The sequence below is a fragment of the Acromyrmex echinatior genome, chromosome 8 (assembly GCF_024713525.1).
Source record: "Acromyrmex echinatior isolate Ae372 chromosome 8, ASM2471352v2, whole genome shotgun sequence".
NCBI lineage: Eukaryota > Metazoa > Arthropoda > Insecta > Hymenoptera > Formicidae > Acromyrmex > Acromyrmex echinatior.
The window spans coordinates 5196469-5217074 of record NC_141859.1 but is presented as its reverse complement, the minus strand read 5'-3'; the positions used below and the strand labels follow the sequence as shown (position 1 = coordinate 5217074).

At 34.2% G+C, this 20606-nt stretch overlaps 2 protein-coding genes, 1 long non-coding RNA gene and 1 other non-coding gene across 4 annotated transcripts in view; 3 read left to right on the top strand and 1 right to left on the bottom strand.

The window, feature by feature from the left end:
- The first annotated feature begins 936 nt into the window (after positions 1 to 936).
- Positions 937 to 6313, top strand: LOC105144582 (uncharacterized). The gene has a single exon (XM_011053561.2). It carries the CDS (start codon positions 952 to 954, stop codon positions 4987 to 4989), a length of 4038 nt encoding a protein of 1345 aa, XP_011051863.2. The 5' UTR covers positions 937 to 951; the 3' UTR covers positions 4990 to 6313.
- A 3838-nt stretch (positions 6314 to 10151) lies between these two features.
- Karybeta3 (karyopherin beta 3) lies at positions 10152 to 18948 on the top strand. The gene is made up of 14 exons (XM_011053448.2): positions 10152 to 10274; positions 11847 to 11996; positions 12176 to 12402; positions 12480 to 12576; positions 12844 to 13409; positions 13788 to 13896; positions 14250 to 14549; positions 14836 to 15018; positions 15103 to 15229; positions 15338 to 15703; positions 15787 to 16040; positions 16133 to 16653; positions 16741 to 16960; positions 17040 to 18948. The coding sequence occupies exons 1-14, from the start codon at positions 10194 to 10196 to the stop codon at positions 17127 to 17129; spliced, it is 3291 nt and encodes a 1096-aa protein (XP_011051750.2). The 5' UTR covers positions 10152 to 10193; the 3' UTR covers positions 17130 to 18948.
- Positions 12614 to 12744, top strand: LOC147908700 (small Cajal body-specific RNA 8). Its single transcript, XR_015546059.1, has one exon.
- The window catches only part of LOC147908699 (uncharacterized), a 135376-nt gene continuing 129892 nt past the window's right edge, over positions 15123 to 20606 (bottom strand). The window contains exons 2-3 of the long non-coding RNA XR_015545963.1: positions 15362 to 15691; positions 15123 to 15260 (exon numbers count right to left, since the gene is read on the bottom strand). This is a non-coding gene — a long non-coding RNA (uncharacterized LOC147908699). The remainder of the gene's footprint in view (positions 15261 to 15361; positions 15692 to 20606) is intronic.

Sequence of the window (20606 nt, the reverse complement as noted above, 5' to 3'; positions counted from 1 at the left end):
GCGCACCGGGAAACCGGAAGTACCGATTACGTACGACCCACATAATTAAGCGGTCGCTATAATTAAATTGTGCGCAGTATGGCCGACGAAAGTCCTCGTTAGAGCAGTCTTATTAGGTGTTCCGATATTGAGGGGTTGGTGCAGCGATACTGAACGCTTCTTAAGTTTCGAGAGTTTCGAGAGCACTTGGACTACAGTTCGGTTCTGTTCGAGAACTTATCGAGAGGGCCCGTCATCAATTAAATCTGCGCGGTAATTGCAAAGGAAGGAGGAAAACACGGGTGTAGTGCGGGGTTAACGGAACTCCACGAAACTTTCCGCCCCCTTTTTGCTCGCCGTCCGCCGCATTACTCGTGCAAAATCACCGTTTCATTAATCGAATTGGTGTAACAACAAACGGGCTCTTAGCTCTGACAAAACGTACAATAGATAGATGTATCACGTACATGTACGGATTCTAGAACATGAAGATATCTGTGCTCCTGTTTCCTTATCGCATATATAAAGTCGACTTTTTACATTCTAAAGCACATAAATTATCAAAGCGTTTGCTCGTTAATGTCATTTCGATATATAAAAATTTTCAAGTTGATAAAACATTTACAGACAATCATAAATTCTGCAAGTTATTAATGTTGTTACCATGACGTGCATGTTTTAATACAAAATATTGATATTTCATTGTAATTAATAAAATGATACAAATTAATTGATTATTTATAAGTGATTTATAAACGCTAACCTCGACGGATATTTTCAAAAATTAATGATAACTTAAATGAAAATCTGTATAAAGGTAAAAATCATAAATTTGATATATAAACAATAAATATATACATAATATTTGTTACATAAATTTTTAATAGCTGATATTGATGTTTAGCGAAGTTTGTTATACTTAATGCATTTTTGTCACATATTACATAATTCTGATAAATTGAAAAAACAGCGATGAGTGACAAATATCTCGACGATTACCTGTCAGTAGTCGCGATTGACGTCGCCGTGGAAGAGAAGACGAGAATCGCCAGAATGGCTGTTGCGACATTGCACAAGCTGCATAACGTGATGCTGCAGATGAAAGATTGGCGGGACGATAGCGCGAAACTGAAGAGTAATATCTGGCGGATGAAAATGGCTTTGCGTGTGGATGACAAGAATGGGAACGATAACCAGCAAATCGACCCTTTGATCGTGCATCAGAGGGCGGAGATTAGCCGGTTGGAGCAGACAAACGACGCTTTAGAGAATGAAGTAACGAGTCTAAAATGCGCTTTAACGAAAGCCGAAGAGGATACCGCGCGTATCACTGTCTCTGAAATAGGTGATAAGATCGCCACACTTGAGAATGAATTCTTAAGTGAAAGAGAACGCATGAACGACGAAATTTTGTGTCTGAAGGAGCGATTGAAAGAGGCTGAGGAGAGCGAAACGAGTGTCATGCTAAAACAACTCAGGGATGAGCTGAATGAATTCGCGAAAGGTGATCGAACGATAGAAATAATCTTCGCTAATACGATCGGCAAGACCGTTGAGATGATTATCGGTTTGTCAGAGGAGCTCGTGAATGTTAGCGAGAATTTGTATAGGTTTAAGACCAGAAATAGAAACCTGCGTCTCAAGCTGGACAGATCAAGAGCCATGCTGCGATCGAGATGTGGTAATACCGCGGAATATCGGAAGAGAATTGGCGAATTGAACAATCTCGCCGAACAATTGATGGGAGAGATGGGCCGGCTGAAAGTTATTCGTGAGAATGCGAACTATAACGGAAGTTCGGACGCCACGGATATCCCAGACGTTGTTAGACACGTCGAACGTTTGATGAACGACTTGAGGAACAATTTAAAGAGCGATCGCGAGGCGATGATCGCCGCCGGCGATCCCGATTGTTTGAAATACATGAAGAAAGTAGTTAATCTAAAAGTAAATCTGAAAGTGCTGTCCGTGGAGCTTAGACGATCGAACGTGCCGATAGACAAACGGTTATGCGAGAATCTCCAGTACGAGAAATGCTTAGAAACAGCTTCGTCATTGAATGATTTTCTACAGGAAATCGACAATGAGATTGAAAAATTGAAAATAAAACCGATGAACAAATATTGTAAAATCGGTGGCATCAGCAGCTCCCAATATATGACCAAAGTCACGGAACTCGAAGATATTGTTAGAAAATCAATTACAGTAGTCGCTATTTTAAAACAAGCTCCGCCGGAAGTAATAAATACCAATGAGAAAATAACGGAGGTACTAGAAGACTTGATCGAACAATTATGCAGTAAAATAAAGGAACTCGAAATTTTCGATGACCGCGCGAATTTACGTGACAGAATCGAACAGCTTGAAGCTATGCTCATGTATTTAAAATCGGAATTATTGGAAAAGAACGAACGTATAAATGCACTGAATGACGAGCATGCAAGCATCGGATTAATGTCAGAGAGAGATCGTGAGAGGTACGAGAAGATTATCGCTGACATACGCGAGGTGAACGAGACTCTCCGAGGAGATGTAGAAAGGGGGAAACAAGAAATATTGGAGCTGTCGCTTAAACACGATCAGCGACGTGTCGGGGAAATGCAACTGATGAAGGTTGAAATTGATGCAGCGAGGAAAGAATTGCAGAACCTTCATGATGATAAAGAGATGTCATTAAGGGAAACGGAAAGGATGCGTAACGTTCTCAAGGAGAAAGACGAGGAAATTGAGAATATTATTACCCAGAAGGACGTGCTGAAAGCAGTCCTTAGGGCGGAGACAGAGGACCTGAAGACGAAACTTGGGATCGCTTCCGATGAAAATGTAAAACTGAGAAGTATAATTGAGGGACTTGGGAAACAGGAGGAACGCGAGCGACTGGGCAAATTGAAAAGTTCGGAGATGGAAAGTGGCGGGGAGGAACGAGACAATGGCGAAGACCGTGCACAAAACCTCAGGGATGAATTGAAGTACTTGAAAGCTGAGTCAAATGAGCCTAAAATAAGTCTGGACAAGACGGACAAGCGAAACGATTATTTGAAGTGCGTGCCGGATGAAGACATCGACGACAAGGTCGGGCCGAAGGATAAAATTTCTTATTTGGAACCTAACAAGCAGTCGTTGACGTATCGATTGAACGTCCCGATAAATGGCGAGGAAACATTGGGAGAATTCGACGGAGTGATAGCGGAGTACAAAGCGTCGAAGAATAAAGTCAAACAGCTTCAGAACGAGAAAGAACAACTCGAAGAGGAGTTGTCGAAGTTGAGGTCTGAGAAAGAATTGCTGGATAGGTCGATGTCCGATGCCAATAACAAGTGCGCTGTGCTGCAGGATCAAGTTAACAAATTTAAGTCCGATCGTAACGGCCTTCGGGAGAAGATAAGCGAGCACGAAGCTACTGCGGAGAATTTAAAGTTTGAACTGGAGAGAGCGCGGGCGGAACTCGAAGATGCGGTTGTTAATACGGCGCGCTTGCAATCGGATAACTCGAAGGCCATCGGCGATTTGGATACGCTGTCTCTACGGAATACCGAGACCGAAGATCGTGTACGGGTGTTGTTGACAGAAAAAAACGAGTTCGCGACGCGTATTAACGAGCTCAATGATGAGAACGTCGCTCTGCGAGAGCAGTTGAATAAGGCGAGTGAGAAGAATGAATATTTTTCCATGGAATTGAATAAATCAAGGGTCGAAAATGACAAAGCGAAAGCGGAAAATGCCCTTCTGCAGGTTACCTACGACGCGAGAGAAAAGGACAATGTCGAGCTAAGGAAGGAGAGAGACGACGCGAAAGGAAGAATAAATGAAATCACTAACGAGTGCAGAGCACTCGGTAATCAACTGAAGATCCAGCGAATGAAGTATGAGGCGTTGCGACTTACTGCGGCTACTTTGCACGACGAAAATAACGATCGTAAAAATTATTTAAAGAAGATCGATATGCAGCATCCATTTGTGATGGATTGCGAGCGGGAATTCGCTGATACTTATAACGAGATTAAACAGAAGCAAAATTGCTCGGATACCGCGCGTACGAGTATAAAGGTCGAAATTGGCGAACGGAGGGACGGTGGAACAGAAGTCAAAGTAGAATCTGATACACGCGTTGGTCACGATAACAAAGCGGTGATCAAAGACGAGCCAAAGAGTGAGTTAGAGAGATCGAAAAGCGAAAATAATTCTTTGAAATTAGAGCAGACGAATTTGAAGTCTAAAAATTCCGAAGTTCCGTTGAAACTTGCGGAAGGTAAATCCGAAAATGTAGTGCCATGGATAAAAGTTTCAGACGATGAAATTGGTGGTTCCATCGTGAAGAAATTTAAGCTCGCGAGTATCTGGCACGAGAAAGAAATAAGCAATTATTCTAATTATTCCAATGATCCGGATATGTACAAAGATTGCGAAAGAACCGTGATGTTCGATATCAATCAGTTCGAAATCGAGAATAGAGCGCTGAAGATGAAAGCAGGTATTTCGTGTAGTAGTCGCAACTCCTGCTTGATGGACGACGGCAAGTTCGCTAGAGCGACGGACGAGATTCAGGCTTTGAAACTCGAACTGATGTATCTACGGGACGAGAAAGCGACGTTGAAGTCGCAGTTCGAGATATTTAAGGAGGAATTAAACGCATTGAAATCAGAGAGAGTGGCTTTAAAGGATGAACTCGCCGCTTCGAGGAAGTCGAATTTCGATCTTAGGCTTAAAGTGAACGACCTGCGAGGCGTTAATGAAAAATTGGAGGAGATAAATTCAGAATTAGAGAATTGTTCGCAGGATGCGTCGAAAGGAATGAATAAGTGCATCACACAAATATCGGAAGTGTCGGATAAAAAATTAAAAAATAATTTTGAGAATGAATTAAGTGATTACTTAAAGAAATATATTTTCACGGAAAAAAGTCTGCGGATAACTAATAGGCGGAATCGATTCGATCGCATCTCTCCCAAGAATCCTGGATTACAATCCGTCGAAGAGAATTTACAACATATAGAGGGACAAAAATACTGAGATTATACAAAATTTTGTACATATAATTTATGAAATTTTATTGTTTTTATTTGTTTTATTGTACTTCGTATTTTATTTGCTTTATTATACAGCTAATTTACGTGAAATTATTTTCATTTTTGTTTAATTACAGAGAGAAATAATTAAATTGTATTACACATATTTTTTAACAAATTGAAAAAAATTATGAAAACATTAAAGATTTTTCTGTATTGTATTGTATTGTATTTGAGAGTATAATACAAAAGGTTTGGAGGTAATTTAAAATCAAACATTATTATTTTATTAAAAAGTTGATATATTTTCAACAAATAATTAAGATCAAATGAGAAAATTTTCATTATAACTATAAAGTTATATTGTTAAATATAAATATTGACTTTATTGAACTGTTTTATGTATTATATATTAACATTTATTTTTACTCATAGCATACCTATAGAAAAGAATAAATTTCCAATTCCAGTCACTTTTTGCAAAGAGACTTGTACATCTATGTAATATATCTTTAAAGTACTTATGTAGCAAAAAATAGATTGTAAGATCGAAAGATAAATATAATTGTGTCACCTTATAAATTCATCGTACTTTCAATAGATTTTATACATCATTTAGTTTTTTTTTTTGTCAAAGATTTTATGTAACCGGCAGTTTCTTTTAAAACTTATAAAGGTAATTCGTGTTCTCCCAGCGAGCGCCCAGGAATCGTTTTAAGAGCGACTGACAAAACCTCCTGAAAGCGTGCTGCTACTTCATCTTCAGCTTTTAGAGCAACGAGTAGTTAAAGCCAAACAGGACAATGACAACAGCGGCGTGACGGCGATAAGGATAAAGCGGTGTCGGTGGAGCGCGTAATAATGCATTAATCGCGCGCGCATGTCGGGCCATTATCGCATATTCTACGACCACGGCATCACGTCGAAAATCCTTGTCTGAGATTATTTCAGCAAAAACGTAAAGCTCGCTTTGCGCGGCATAGTTGATGCTCATCTATCATTCCCCTAGACTGCCAGAGTGCGACGTGGCACATTGCAAATGAGTGGATAGTCCTCTGGCATCCCTACAATTATATTCTTCTTCTTATATATCACGGTCTTTGACTTTTACTCTTACTCCATTAAACAGACACAATTCATACAATTATATTTCGATGAGATCTCTGCGAGTAAATATTGCAATTTTACTGAAGCCAAAGTTTCTACGTGACACACTGCAAAATAAAATAATAGTATTTAGCGACAGGACAACGTCAAATATTATCTCGTTTAGATTGCAACCAATATCGGTTTATTTAAAAAAAATTTGTTTTTCGTCTCCGCAAAAATTTCATTTTATTATAAAAAGTACAGTAACCACGCATACATAATAGCTTGATGGTCAATTATGCTTTACGCGTAATTTTTTATTGCAATACGTACGCGGGATATACGCGAGATGAAAGCGTCTACGGTACTCGATATATGAAAACGCGTTCGGATGTATATTTTGTAATATCTTTCGTGATAAATCAACTGATCGCGTGTAACAGCGGACGTCACACGCGAAAAACATTGAATTGTCGTAACGACAGATGTTACAGCGGGATGCCCCTTTGTTTTGCGACTCCGCACGTGAGATACACATTGATGTGAATTTTTGTCTGTGACTCTACATTTCCGCAGATTAAATGTCCGAACGTGCATTATGTCGTACGCGTATAATCGCACATTATATGAGCAATCTCGAATTAATAGCGCGAAAGAATCATCTCTTTCGCGCTATTAATGAGATTAAATCATATATCCTTATTGTCATATATAATATAACGAATTTAATTTTAACATCTCGTCTAGTATTTAATATATTAAATATTAATATATTAATACAACTATACAAATGAAATAAAAAGGAATTGCAAAGAATAGATGCAACGTTAATAATTATAATATATATTATGTACTTCAGTGATCTGCAAATATCAACCTTTTAATACCACGAATAGAATACTATTCAGTTCGAAGAAAAAATGTTGCATATTTCATAGAGTTTTCTATAGATGTGCTACGAATATTTGATGGATAATTGTGCGATAATATTCAGAACACTAAAGTCATAATAATGTCATCAGGACGTCAGCATTATTTGTCATTTATAAGTTCACTTATAAATGACAAATGATGTTATTTCCATCATCATAATTTTATGGTATTTACTTTTATATAAAGTCAGATACATAATAGAATAATTGTATGTGATATATGTGCAATATGTATATTAATATGTTGTATATTAAAAAAAATAGTTAGTTATTTTATATAACATCTTTTATAAATATGCTATGAATATTTCTATTATAGTATTATGAATATTTGGATAATCGTATGATAATGTTCAGATATCTGTATCTCCCACAAATAGAATACAGAAATCATTATAATATCATCAGGATATCATGACCTTATTTGTCACTGACTTCTATAAAGCCGATTCTACATTAGTTGTAAGCTGATCGCAAGTTTGTTGCGACAGCCAATCTAAAGCTTGCATTTTGGAATCAACGCTTCATATTGGCTGTCACAACAAACTTGCGATCAGCTTGCAACTAATGTAGAACCGGCTTTATACGGCATGCTTTATGCCAAAGTTGTAACATCGATATTATGAAACTGGCCAATCATAGCTATTTCTCTGAAGAATGAAATGACTGTGATTGGTCAGTTTCATAACATCGATGTTTTAATTTCGGCATAAAGAGCGCCGTATAAATATTATAATTGATAAAATTTATTTATAAATGATATACACATCGTCATTTATTTTTATATAAAATTAATTACAATTAGTACAAGTCCACAAATCTTCGAGAAAGATTTTTTAAAGTTTATTATAAAATTAGAATATAAATTTCGAATTTATATTCCTGAATTGGCGTTATCTTCTGTGTTTATATGTTCGTGTTTTTACCCAGAGACAAACAATGAGTGCAGACCATTGCAAATAAAACGCAATGCGTCGAGTTGCACAGTCAGATGCATTTCGCGAATGCAATCCACGTACTGGTCCATGACTAAACAGACTTTAATTGCGGGAAATCACAGTAATCACGGAACGCTGGCGCAAGCTCGTTTTTTTCCCCACCTTTTTCCTACTGTTATTCCCATCATGACATCGACAAATGTACCTGGTAAATGGAGACTAAGAGTAATCGCTATTTTACAAACAAAACTATTGATTATACTTCAATTACTGACATAATAATAAAAAAATTTGTCATATCGCTAGTTGAGTCTGCTTTACAGACATAACTATAAATTTATGATTGACATAACATTTGTTTTTAATTCATCTATTATCTGATGTAGCTTTTTATTAGACTATACATATACATTTATAATCAAAAAATAATAAGTGAATCTTATTTAATATATATCTGTAATTAGATCTATTTTAATATTTTATTTCTTTTAAAATCTATTTTGACTATATAAGATCTATTTGTTTAGATCTATTTTAATTGTCATATTTAAATTTATAAGTAATAAATTATTATTAAAGTGTTTAAAGTTACTAGATTCTAGAGGAAATTCAAAATTTACTAAATTCAAAGTATAATTAATTTTAAAAGTTATTAAATCTAAAAGTAAAATTTTAAAAGTTATTAAGTTATTATATTTAAAAATTCGTGCCTATCGTGAACAAGAAATCAATTACATAACTTTTTCTCTAGGGCGAAAACTTGAAAAGTAAAAATTTTTTATATGCATGTGTATATGTAGACATACGTACATACACAAAAATTTTCACGTTTCCACGTTAGAGAAAAATTAAATTATATAATTGGTCCTCCAGACCGAAATATCGAATCCATGAAAGCTTTACATGTTTTATTTCGTTTTTAAGGAAAAATTACATAATTGCTGTCGTAAATTTTCAATTTACTAGATTCTTCCGAAAAAATAATTCAAAAGAGTTATCAAATTATTAGATATTACTCTCTGTAATAATTATTAGATATTACTCTCTGTAATAATTATTTTTAGAATGACTTCTTCCAAATACGCTTCTCTTTTAGGGTATCGTCAACGCGATGCTACAAATAGTTTAAAGCATGTCTTGATTAATCAATTTATAAAATTCTTTTTTCTGATTGGTCAATCAAACGCTTTAAAGCATTTGTCGCGAGACTTTGGCCGGTATTCATTGTCGGTTCTTATTTTAAGACTGTCTTAAGTAATGTCTTAAGTTGCTAATGTGGTCCTCTGATTGATTCATGACATCTTAAAATTGTACTTAAGACGATCTTAAATATAAGAGCCGACTATGAATACCTTTGATCATAGCCACAATCGAATGGGAAAGGAATATACGACTCTGATTGGTCAATTCTTACAGATTATAACACACAGACCTTAAGGTTATCACATTGACGCTTGCTATTCGTAAATTTTTATCACGTGACCTGCTTGACGTTAAAGGATGCGTTCTGAATTACGCATGAAGCGCACGAGGTATCATTTTATCCTTCCCAGTCAGAAATGATAATGAAATCGACATCGAATCGACATTGATGTCGATTCTATTATCATTTCTGATTGGGTTCTTTATTCTTCAGTGAACAATAAGGACAAAAGATGCATCAAGCGCTTTGTGTTATAATAATTTAGAATATACCCAAAGTTAAGCATCAATAGAAGGGTACCTTTACGTCACGAACCAATCGAATTCAATAGATCTCATTTCCAAGCAGCCGATAATAGGTTTGTTCGTGTTGCTTGAAATCCCCAAAAAACACTTTACAGTTAAAAAGGGATAAATATATATTTAGGCATTGAAAAGAGAGAGAACAAAAATGCTAAATGCAAAAAGTGCAAGCAATGTGAACAGATCGAATATATTCGCACTGCTTGAAATCCCAAAAAGTTTTTGCACTTAAAACGAGATGAATATATATATTGTATAATTTTACTCGAAATATATAGAACACGTAACGTACACTACAGCATGTAGAGTAAAATCTTCCTCGAAGATGAAATTTTAGAACGTAGCCCTGGTATTGAAAAGAGAGAAAATGAAGATGCTGAGTACAAAAAGTGCACATAACGCGAACAAACCTAACGTTGGCAACGTCACGGGCAGATAGTAACATTTCGTTGTGCAACGTTGGTACACGTCAAATGACGATAGACTCGGACAAGTGTGCGCTTGGCTTCAGTCGGTCAGTAACAATGGCGGCAGATCTCGAACAGTTTCAACAGCTTCTGAATACACTCCTCAGCACAGATAACGATGTCCGGACGCAGGCGGAGGTATGTTTAAACTCCCAGTGAATTTTCGCGGTCGCGCTCGACCTACGTCGAACGCATGCCGGTCGGCGCGAGTGTCCGCGGCGTGGCCTGTTCCTGCCGAGCACGTTGCCGACGTGTTGTCAGATCTCGCACGCGGATGCCACAACCGGCGTTGAACGCGCGACGCAGCTCGCACCCTCGACGTCGTCGTAGCGATCGATCGCGACACGCCGACGAAGAGGGTCCATCATGTCCGGACGAATTTTGACGCATTCACGCGATCGGTGAAGAAATCCAAAATGGTGTCTCGCATGCGGGTAACGCGCGGCGCGCGCCCCGCGTGCCATCCGTCAGCTCCGCGTGTGCGGACGACAGGAGTCCGACGTTTCTCTCCTTTTCTCACAAAGCTCATCGTCCGGCTCCGAGCTCGGCTACGAAGGCGGGGCTCGCGTCGCGACGTGGACGACGTTTCATCACGTCCGTCCGTCCCCCCCGCGACGTGGAGGCACGCATGTTTTACGAGATGCATCCCGTTTTCCCGCCTACACGCGATTTCCGGCGAATGCCGTAGCATGTTTCGCGTGCGTCGTTCTTATCCACCTTACGACCCACCCGACTCCGCGTGCGATTGCAAGTATCTGATCTGATTACTCGCACGATTTTAATACCGTTCGGCGAGTTCTATATATGTCTTACCTTGACTCACCACACGATCACGTGTCGTTATTCGTCGAATATTCATACGTGCACTGATTACAATATGTATTCCCCACGAAATGAGTCAGATTTAGCTTAGCAAATTTAGTTCGGGAGAGAGTACTTTGATTTTGGCAGCTGTGAAATTTAGGTATCTATAGATATATTCATTGTATATATGTTCTTCATATATAACGTATAATCATTATACTATAATGTATAGTAACAAGACAAAGACATTTGCTTTATAATGCTGCATCTTTGTATTCTAATTTGGAAAAGAATTTCTTATATTAACCCAAGCGTGGAGATTGTCATAATAAGCTGAAAGATTTTAAACATCTATTTCTTGTTAAATACTTTCTTTATATTATAATATAATAAATAAAAGTGCTTTGTATATATTTAATTATTTATTTTATCAAATTATATTATAAAACTATCATTCCATAAAAACTATTAGCTTTTTAAAATTGTCCATAACATTTTAGCACTAATGGCAGGGTTAAATGGCATTTCTTTGACATTATCATAAAATTAATTTTTCTTATATAATGATTTAATTCTTTTTGAAGACGAAATAAATGCTTATTAGACAAATATAAATTTCGAGTGAAAAATTTATGTTTATAACATAAATTTTTAAGATCTGGTTTTATCGACATGAGATTAATTTTAATCTCAGTTTAATTTACTCTTTATCTTTTCGTAATTCTAAAAATTGAAAAAAGATAAACAGTAAATTAAATTGAGATTAATTTTATATTTATGAAACCAGACCTAAGAGATTTTATATTTTTTGATTGGAAAATATTTATTACTACATATATTCTTATCATTAGAAGCATTATAACAAAAATTTTAAATTACATATTTTTGAATTCTGGAATTATTTAGGAGGCGTATGGTAATCTTCCAGTGGAAAGCAAGGTGACATTTCTCTTAACTACTATTTGCAATGGTACACTTGCAGAAGAAATGCGAACTATTGCTGCAGTATTGTTACGTCGATTATTCTCTTCAGAATTTATGGATTTTTATCCTAAGGTAGTCTAAAACTTTTTTTCCTAATCTTTAGCTATATAAAATTTTTGCTAAAATATGCTCTTTTTTAATTCTTATTTCTTAAGTTATTTCTTAAGAACCTCTTATCAAGAAATTAATGATTATCTATGTTTGAGTCAAAGATCAATTAAAAATAAATTTGATATGTAATTATTATACAGATTCCACCAGAGGCGCAAGCCCAGTTGAAGGAACAAATTTTATTATCGGTTCAAAATGAACAAACTGAAAATATTCGACGTAAGGTCTGTGACGTTGCAGCTGAAGTTGCCAGGAATTTAATAGATGAAGATGGCAATAATCAATGGCCAGAGTTTCTTCAGTTCCTATTTCAGTGCGCGAATAGTCCATTACCGGCATTAAAAGAAAGCGCTCTTCGTATGTTCACGTGAGTTTTCTTGAACTCTATCTTATATGAATATATTTAATAAGAAAAAAAGTAAAAGAAATTAAATGTGCATGCAGATCCGTCCCAGGCGTATTTGGAAATCAACAAGCAAATCATCTTGATCTTATAAAACAAATGTTACAACAATCTGTGTTAGATATGACAAATTATGAGGTAATGTGAAATTTACTTATATTTTTATTTAGTTTAACGGGAGATGGATACATGAGAGTCGACAAGACAAGATTACTCGTCACATAATTCTTCCAAAAAAAAAAAGTGCCTTCTGATGACTGTAACTTGTGAAGTACTATTTTACAGACAGATACGGGGCATACATTTTGTAGAACAATTATATTCTAAAAACAAAAATTTGTTTAATTATGAAATTTTTTTATTATGCGAGTAATTATAATCGTTGCAATTGTTCTTACCACACAGGTCAGATTTCAAGCAGTACGAGCAATTGGAGCGTTTATAACATTACATGACAAAGAGGAAAACATACACAAACATTTTTCAGAATTAGTTCCAGCGCTTGTACAAGTAACCGCTCAATCTATAGAAAAGCAAGATGATGATGCTCTTATAAAAGTGTTGATAGATATTGCTGAAACCACACCAAAATTCCTCAGGGGGCAATTAGATAATGTTATGCAATTGTGCATGAATGTATTCTCTAATGAAGAAATGCCTGACTCTTGGAGACAATTGGCACTAGAAGTTTTGGTAACTCTAGCGGAAACTGCACCAGCTATGGTACGGAAAGGTGGTGAAAAATACATAGTATCTTTAGTGCCATTGGTACTGAAGATGATGACTGACTTGGAAGAAGATGAGAAATGGAGTTTCTCTGATGAAATAATTGAAGAAGATAATGATAGCAACAATGTGGTTGCAGAAAGTGCTTTAGATAGATTGGCGTGTGGGTTAGGAGGAAAAACTATGCTACCACAAATCGTGCAAAATATCCCTACAATGTTAAATAACAGTGATTGGAAGTATAGGTAAACATATAACATCTGTATCTTATATATTTAGTTATATAGTTACGGTTGTATTGAAATCTAATATTTAATATATTATGTATAATCGAATAATAACACATTCACAGAAAAGTCAGCAGTTATATACTTTTATATAATTGCGTTACGTCTGTGATAGAATAACCAATGAGACAATCCTCTTTTTCTCTGCCGTTCTGGCAGTTGATCTGAGATTCTCTTTGCGATGTTTAAGATAAAAATTGGCAGTTGTATAGTATGACTGCTATAATTATAAAAACATACAGCTTTTTCATTTGTTAAATAATCAAGTTTTGTATTTTTCTACTTTCTCATCTATATTTGTCTATATATAAACACATTTTTTATTATTATTATTAGGCACGCAGCACTTATGGCTATTTCAGCTGTTGGTGAAGGATGCCACAAGCAAATGGAAGCTCTTTTACCACAAATAATGGATGGTGTGATACAATATCTACAAGACCCGGTAAGTAAGACAATAACAAATTTATTTTATAAATTTTAATTTTATTTGTCATCAGTAGTTTAAAATTATTTTTTATGTCAAATTATACATATATAACTTACTAAGCCACAAGTTAATCCGACAGTCACATCAATGTGGATATGACAGCGTTACAATTGTGGCAAATTAAACATAGGAAACAAATTTTTACTGTATTACTGTTTTAGTAATCAAAATTTGTTCCTTGCGGTTCCTGAGGGTTGATTACTATTAGTAGTAATAGTAATCTTAGTTTTGGAACATATATCATTTATATGTAAATTAATATAAATGTAAAATTCATGAATACATTAAGTAATTTTGGACTTTTTTAGCATCCTCGTGTAAGATATGCTGCTTGCAACGCAGTAGGTCAAATGTCTACAGATTTTTCGCCCATATTTGAAAAGAAATTTCATGATAAAGTTATCCCTGGATTATTAATGGTGTTAGACGATAATGCGAATCCTAGAGTTCAAGCTCATGCTGGCGCAGCTCTTGTAAACTTCAGCGAAGATTGCCCGAAAAATATTCTAACACCATATCTCGATGCTATAATGGCTAAACTTGAATCAATACTGACTGCTAAATTCCATGAATTAGTTGAAAAGGGAACTAAACTTGTACTTGAACAGGTAAGTTGAATTATAATAAATCCATCTACATTGGCTTCCGGATATATCTTGATCTGTTCTAAAGATTTCAGCTTTTTTTTTATTAAATAAATTTAAAATTTTTATATAGATGAAAAATCAAACCTTAAAACCTGTAAATTATAAGCCGCTTCTATATAATTCTACGTGACATTTATTACAATTCCATGTATAAAATATAAATACTCCTAGTAGTTACATAAAATATAAATTTTTAAGAATAGTTACAATTTAATGTAAACCTAAATTTTTTATTGTATTTTTATAGGTTGTTACAACAATTGCCTCTGTTGCGGATACATGTGAGGAACAATTTGTAACTTATTACGACAGGCTAATGCCTTGTTTGAAATTTATCATTCAAAATGCGACTCTACAGGAACACAAAATATTACGAGGCAAGACGATCGAATGTGTCAGTCTTGTAGGCTTAGCTGTTGGCCCAGAAAAGGTGAACACTTATCCTTGTTTAATATGTGCTGAACAAAAATCTTGTCATTAATTACATTAATTACAAGTTGTTTAATGTTAACAGTTTATTGCTGATGCTAGTGAAGTTATGGATATGTTACTCAAAACACATTCAGAAGGTGATCTTCCTGATGACGATCCACAAACCAGCTATCTTATATCTGCTTGGGCCAGGATTTGTAAAATTCTTGGTGAGATGTTGATAATGAAGTCTCGATGCTTCTGTCAAGTTTTATCATATTACAGAAACTTTTTGTGATCACGCGATTTTGTAAAAAATATATCTTTTTTTTTTATAGGGAAGCAATTTGAACAATACTTACCATTAGTAATGGGTCCTGTATTACGAACAGCCGCTATGAAGCCTGAAGTTGCATTACTGGACAATGAAGACATGGAAGGTATCGAGGGTGATCTCGATTGGCAATTTGTTTCACTAGGAGAGCAACAAAACTTTGGAATCAAAACAGCTGGTTTGGAGGATAAGGCTTCTGCATGCGAAATGTTGGTTTGTTATGCACGAGAATTAAAGGAAGGTTTTGCGGATTATGCAGAAGAAGTTGTACGATTAATGGTACCGATGTTGAAGTTTTACTTCCACGATGGTGTTAGAACTGCAGCTGCAGCAAGTTTGCCATATCTTCTTGACTGTGCTAAAATAAAAGGTTAGATAATATTTTTATTTAAAAAACCGTGTAACTTTTCAATAACAAAACTCTTATATTAATATAAGTATTAATGTTTATAGGTCCACAGTATCTAGAAGGCATGTGGGCATATATTTGCCCAGATTTATTGAAAGCTATCGATACAGAGCCAGAATCTGAAGTGTTGTTGGAATTATTATCCTCTTTAGCAAAATGTATCGAAACATTGGGCGTAGGTTGCTTAAGTGCACCGCATATGACTGAACTTTTACGACTTTTAGATAAGTTACTCACTGAACATTTTGACCGAGCAGTTGCTAGATTGGAGAAACGAAAAGATGAAGATTATGATGAGGTATTATGAAAATTAATTATTTATACAGTTTCATGGAAATTTTATAAATATTTCTTCTACTGACGCTCTTTTTATATTTAATTTAAATTTAGGTTGTTGAAGAACAACTTGCTGATGAAGACAATGAGGACGTATACACACTCAGTAAAATTGCTGACATTTTACATGCCTTATTTACAACTTACAAGTCTTCTTTCTTCCCATACTTTGATCAAATATGCGGACATTTCGTAAAATTATTGAGTCCTGAAAGATCGTGGTCGGATCATCAGTGGGCTTTATGCGTCTTTGACGATATTATAGAATTCGGAGGACCTGAGTGTGCAAAATATCAAGAATTCTTTTTACGACCCATGATTCAATATGTTTCTGATAAATCTGCAGAAGTTAGACAAGCAGCAGCTTATGGTTGCGGAGTTTTAGGTCAATTCGGTGGAGAAGGCTTTGCGCAAGCATGTGCAGAAGCTTTACCAAAACTGATGGAAGTTATTAATGATCCTGAATCTAGATCGCCAGAAAATGTAAATCCTACTGAAAATGCTATTTCAGCAGTGACTAAAATTCTCAAATATAATAACAAAGCAATCAACGTCGATGAAATTCTTCCACACTGGTAAACTTTGATATTAAAAAAAATCGTTATTTGTTATTTGATAAGTTGCAAACAAGAATTTTATTTGAAGCGCTTCTATCTATATAGGCTAACTTGGCTGCCAGTCGTCGAAGATGAAGATGAAGCACCTCATGTATATGGATATCTGTGTGATTTGATTGAAGCAAATCATGTAGTAGTTTTAGGAACGAATAATGCGCATTTGCCTCGACTTATAAGTTTCTTTGCTGAAGCATTGTTCAGAGAAGCTGTGCCTACCGACCATCCTGTTATGTCTAGAATTCTTAGTATTGTTAGAGAAATACAAGTAAGTGTAGTAGTAAAATTTGTTTATATTTATCGTTAGAATTCTCGGATAATAAGTAAACATGATTTTATATTTTCAGAACAACGACACGATATTCCAGGCAACTATAATGCAGTTGACAACAGATCAACAACAGGCGCTTCACGAGGCACTTAGTGCACTAAGTTGAATTTTTAACATTGTAACAAGTAAAAAAAAATTAATGCCCGCGTTAATTAATCTCTCGAAAAAATCGTAAAGATTGTAGGTATATTGTACCTATAAAACATTCGCTCCAGCCTAGTTACACACACACACACACACACACACACACACGCACGCACATATACACATGCAACTATATTTAAGCATTCTATTATTATCCACGTACTTGTTGAATATGTATTTCTGTATCATTTCTCAGATTCAATACTTAGTTTTGTCAGGGATTGTTGTTAAACATTTGAAGTAAAATTAGAGTTTGTCATTATTTTACAGTGCTTCTACAAATGAATATAAGTCGAAAACAAATTTTATTAGTTACATGAATGAACTCGCATTGGCAGAAAAAATTATATATTCCTGAAATATTTTAAATCCAATATTATATATATATATATATATATATATATATATACATATATATATATATATATATATATATATATACATACATACATACTTAGTTTGTACATATCTCTTTTCTTTCTGCATCACATTGGTGAACATTATTTAAAAAATTTATGAATAATGACGTCGACTTAAATCAGACATTCAAACGATAACGTTCTCCTGCCATTGAGAGCCGAACGATGCTAAATTATCTTAAAAAATTGCTTTGTAAAAAAATTGCATAGTACTACATACATATTATAGCTTTGTTATGCGAATATAACGTTAAGGAATTATAATTTTGTCACTGTGATCTTTCTAAATTCTGTTTACATTCTCAAATGTTCTCACGTTTCGGCAAAATAACAAAATTAATAATGCAAGATAGACTGGAAAGCCTCAGTGTAGCCACGATATGAACGCGTGATTGTGATTTAGATATTTTTATTATTAAATTTAGATACTACAGTAAATGTTATTTAATGATAATATCAATAATGTTGCAATGTTGAGGTATACGAATGCCTTTTGAATGAAACGTAATGAAATTTTAAAAATTTTAGATTCAAGATTCATAAGATACGACTCTGCGATGTATATCAAATGCATTTTTTTCTTGTAAAGATATATTAGAAATATACAAATATGTTCAAATATCGCAAATTGTTCTTGTAATCTTACAGCTAATTTATATTTAGTTATGTTTACTTAGCTGTAACATTACAATATGTCAACGTCATAAACTAAATATGTTTCGAAAATAAAAAAAAGAAACAAAAAATATTACGTAAAAAAATGACTATAATACAGAAATTACGTTTCCTTCGACTAATTGTAACACGATGAGAATCAAGATGATAAACAAAAGAGAACTGACAGAGTGAAATAATCCATTTGAATAGCTTCTCCTTTCCGTGCTTGTTTGCTATTTATTTATAAAATATGTGCTCCAATACTTGCAATTGTATAGAAATTTCACAAATGAAAAAATTACCTCTTACTACATCTTCGCGGCTACTCCAAACATAAATGCTCCAATGACTTTTTTTTTACTAAAACATGTAGAGGAATAAAAGTAAAGAATAAACATTTATTTGTACATACATCAAAGTATATAAAAATATCGAGAACAAGTATCTAGAGTTGAAGTACTCGATTGTAAGTATCCTTGATATATAGTAGGCACATTGCCTCGTTAATTCACAGAAAAACAATACCATCTTGTAAGGTGCATAATTGCAGCAAATATATAGAAAATTAATATTGGATTGTTTATGCGATACATATTTGCGATAAAGGAACGGTAAAAATCAATGTGAAAGAAATGAAAAGTTATAATTCTTATATAGAGATTATTTTAAAACCATTATTAGCTAAAATAAATCTCAGCTTTGTAATTGTTTGTTTTGCTTCACCTACATTTATATATATTTTATTTTTAATGAATTTAATAGCCAGTGTATATATATATATATATATATATATATATATATATATATATATATATTGCTAGTATTATTACGTTACATAAAATGTTATACATTTAATTAAATTTTACGAACATAATCAAATCATCTTAAATAATCGTAAATTAGCTTAAGCTGACTGCTCGTCGTTTATCTTAAAGACAGTAATTATTAGAGTAAAATTTATTACAAGGTTATGTGATAATTACCCTATAGACACACACATTGTGACGTAAAAAAAGTTGATAAGAGAAATATGTACAATTATCAGTATATACAATTGAATAGTTGAAGTTGAAATAATTAAAAGTATATTATGAGTTTACTGAGTATCGCTTCGTCGATCGCTACTGCAAAAGATAAAACATTTTTGTAGATATTGACAAGTGCAGCACGTATAAATTTGAAAGCGATAACTACAGGTGAAGGTAATATGTTTACAATGCATGTCACAATATATATCAGTACAGCTGAAGTTATTTATAACACTTGCATTATTTTGTTTCATTTTATGTAAGTAATTCGTATTCCAATATATTGGAAAGGTCAATGTAAATGAATCGGACGTTCAGTCCGCCTGATATCGAATATCTTGTGTATGATCAATTAATGTGCATTTATAATTTGCTAGCGAAAATAGTCAGAAGAGATCATTAATCCAAATTTAATGAATAAATTACATTTCAAATGTATATTTATATTTTCTTCGTTTTTTTTTTTGCTATTTTAAAGAAGACTCGAAAATAAATGACGCAAAATTGATATGCTTATTTATTCAATATTTATCCATTTTTTATATACGCAAGACACGTTTTAAAATAATGGAGAAAACCTGATTTAAGAACATAATTTATACAACGGTACTTCGCATTTCGCACTCAGCGTGCTAAATATTTCCCGCACTCAAAACGTTCGAATATTGTATTTATTATTTTATAGGTATTTTCTTTGATTACAAGCTGACTCAAATCAAAAGAGATCTAGCTAAAATACTAAAGCGTAATGTATGTGTGTATGTGTGTGTGTGTGTGTGTGTGTGTGTGTGCGCACGCGCGTGTGTGTTACACACACACACATTACGCTTTAGCATTTTGATTCAAGTAACTAGTACTCACAAATAATTATCCAAACGTACTCATTAATTTGCAATATTTAAATCTTTATCTTAAAGATTTGTTTAAAATAAAAATTTATAAATAACATTTCTTACTTAATTTTTCGAATTTTTCAAACTTGCCTTATAGGATTTAATATTTTATAATATATATAATACAGATATATATAACATATAGATATATGCAATATAACACACACATAGATTCCGTAAAGATAACAGAGATTTGCTAAAGAGTTTTACGCCCATATCAAACTAATGTGATTTTGTAGGCACTCGACTGCCAACTCTGACTACCAAATAATAATGATCTAATTACAATTAACGAGGTTATCTGACTGTAATTGGTTCACTATGGATCGACAATCAGAGTAGGCAGCAGAAACAAAAAACAGGTCTGCAGAATCATTAATTTGATATGGGCGTAAAACACTTTAATAAATTTCTGTTTACGAAATCTGTGTGTGTGCGTGCG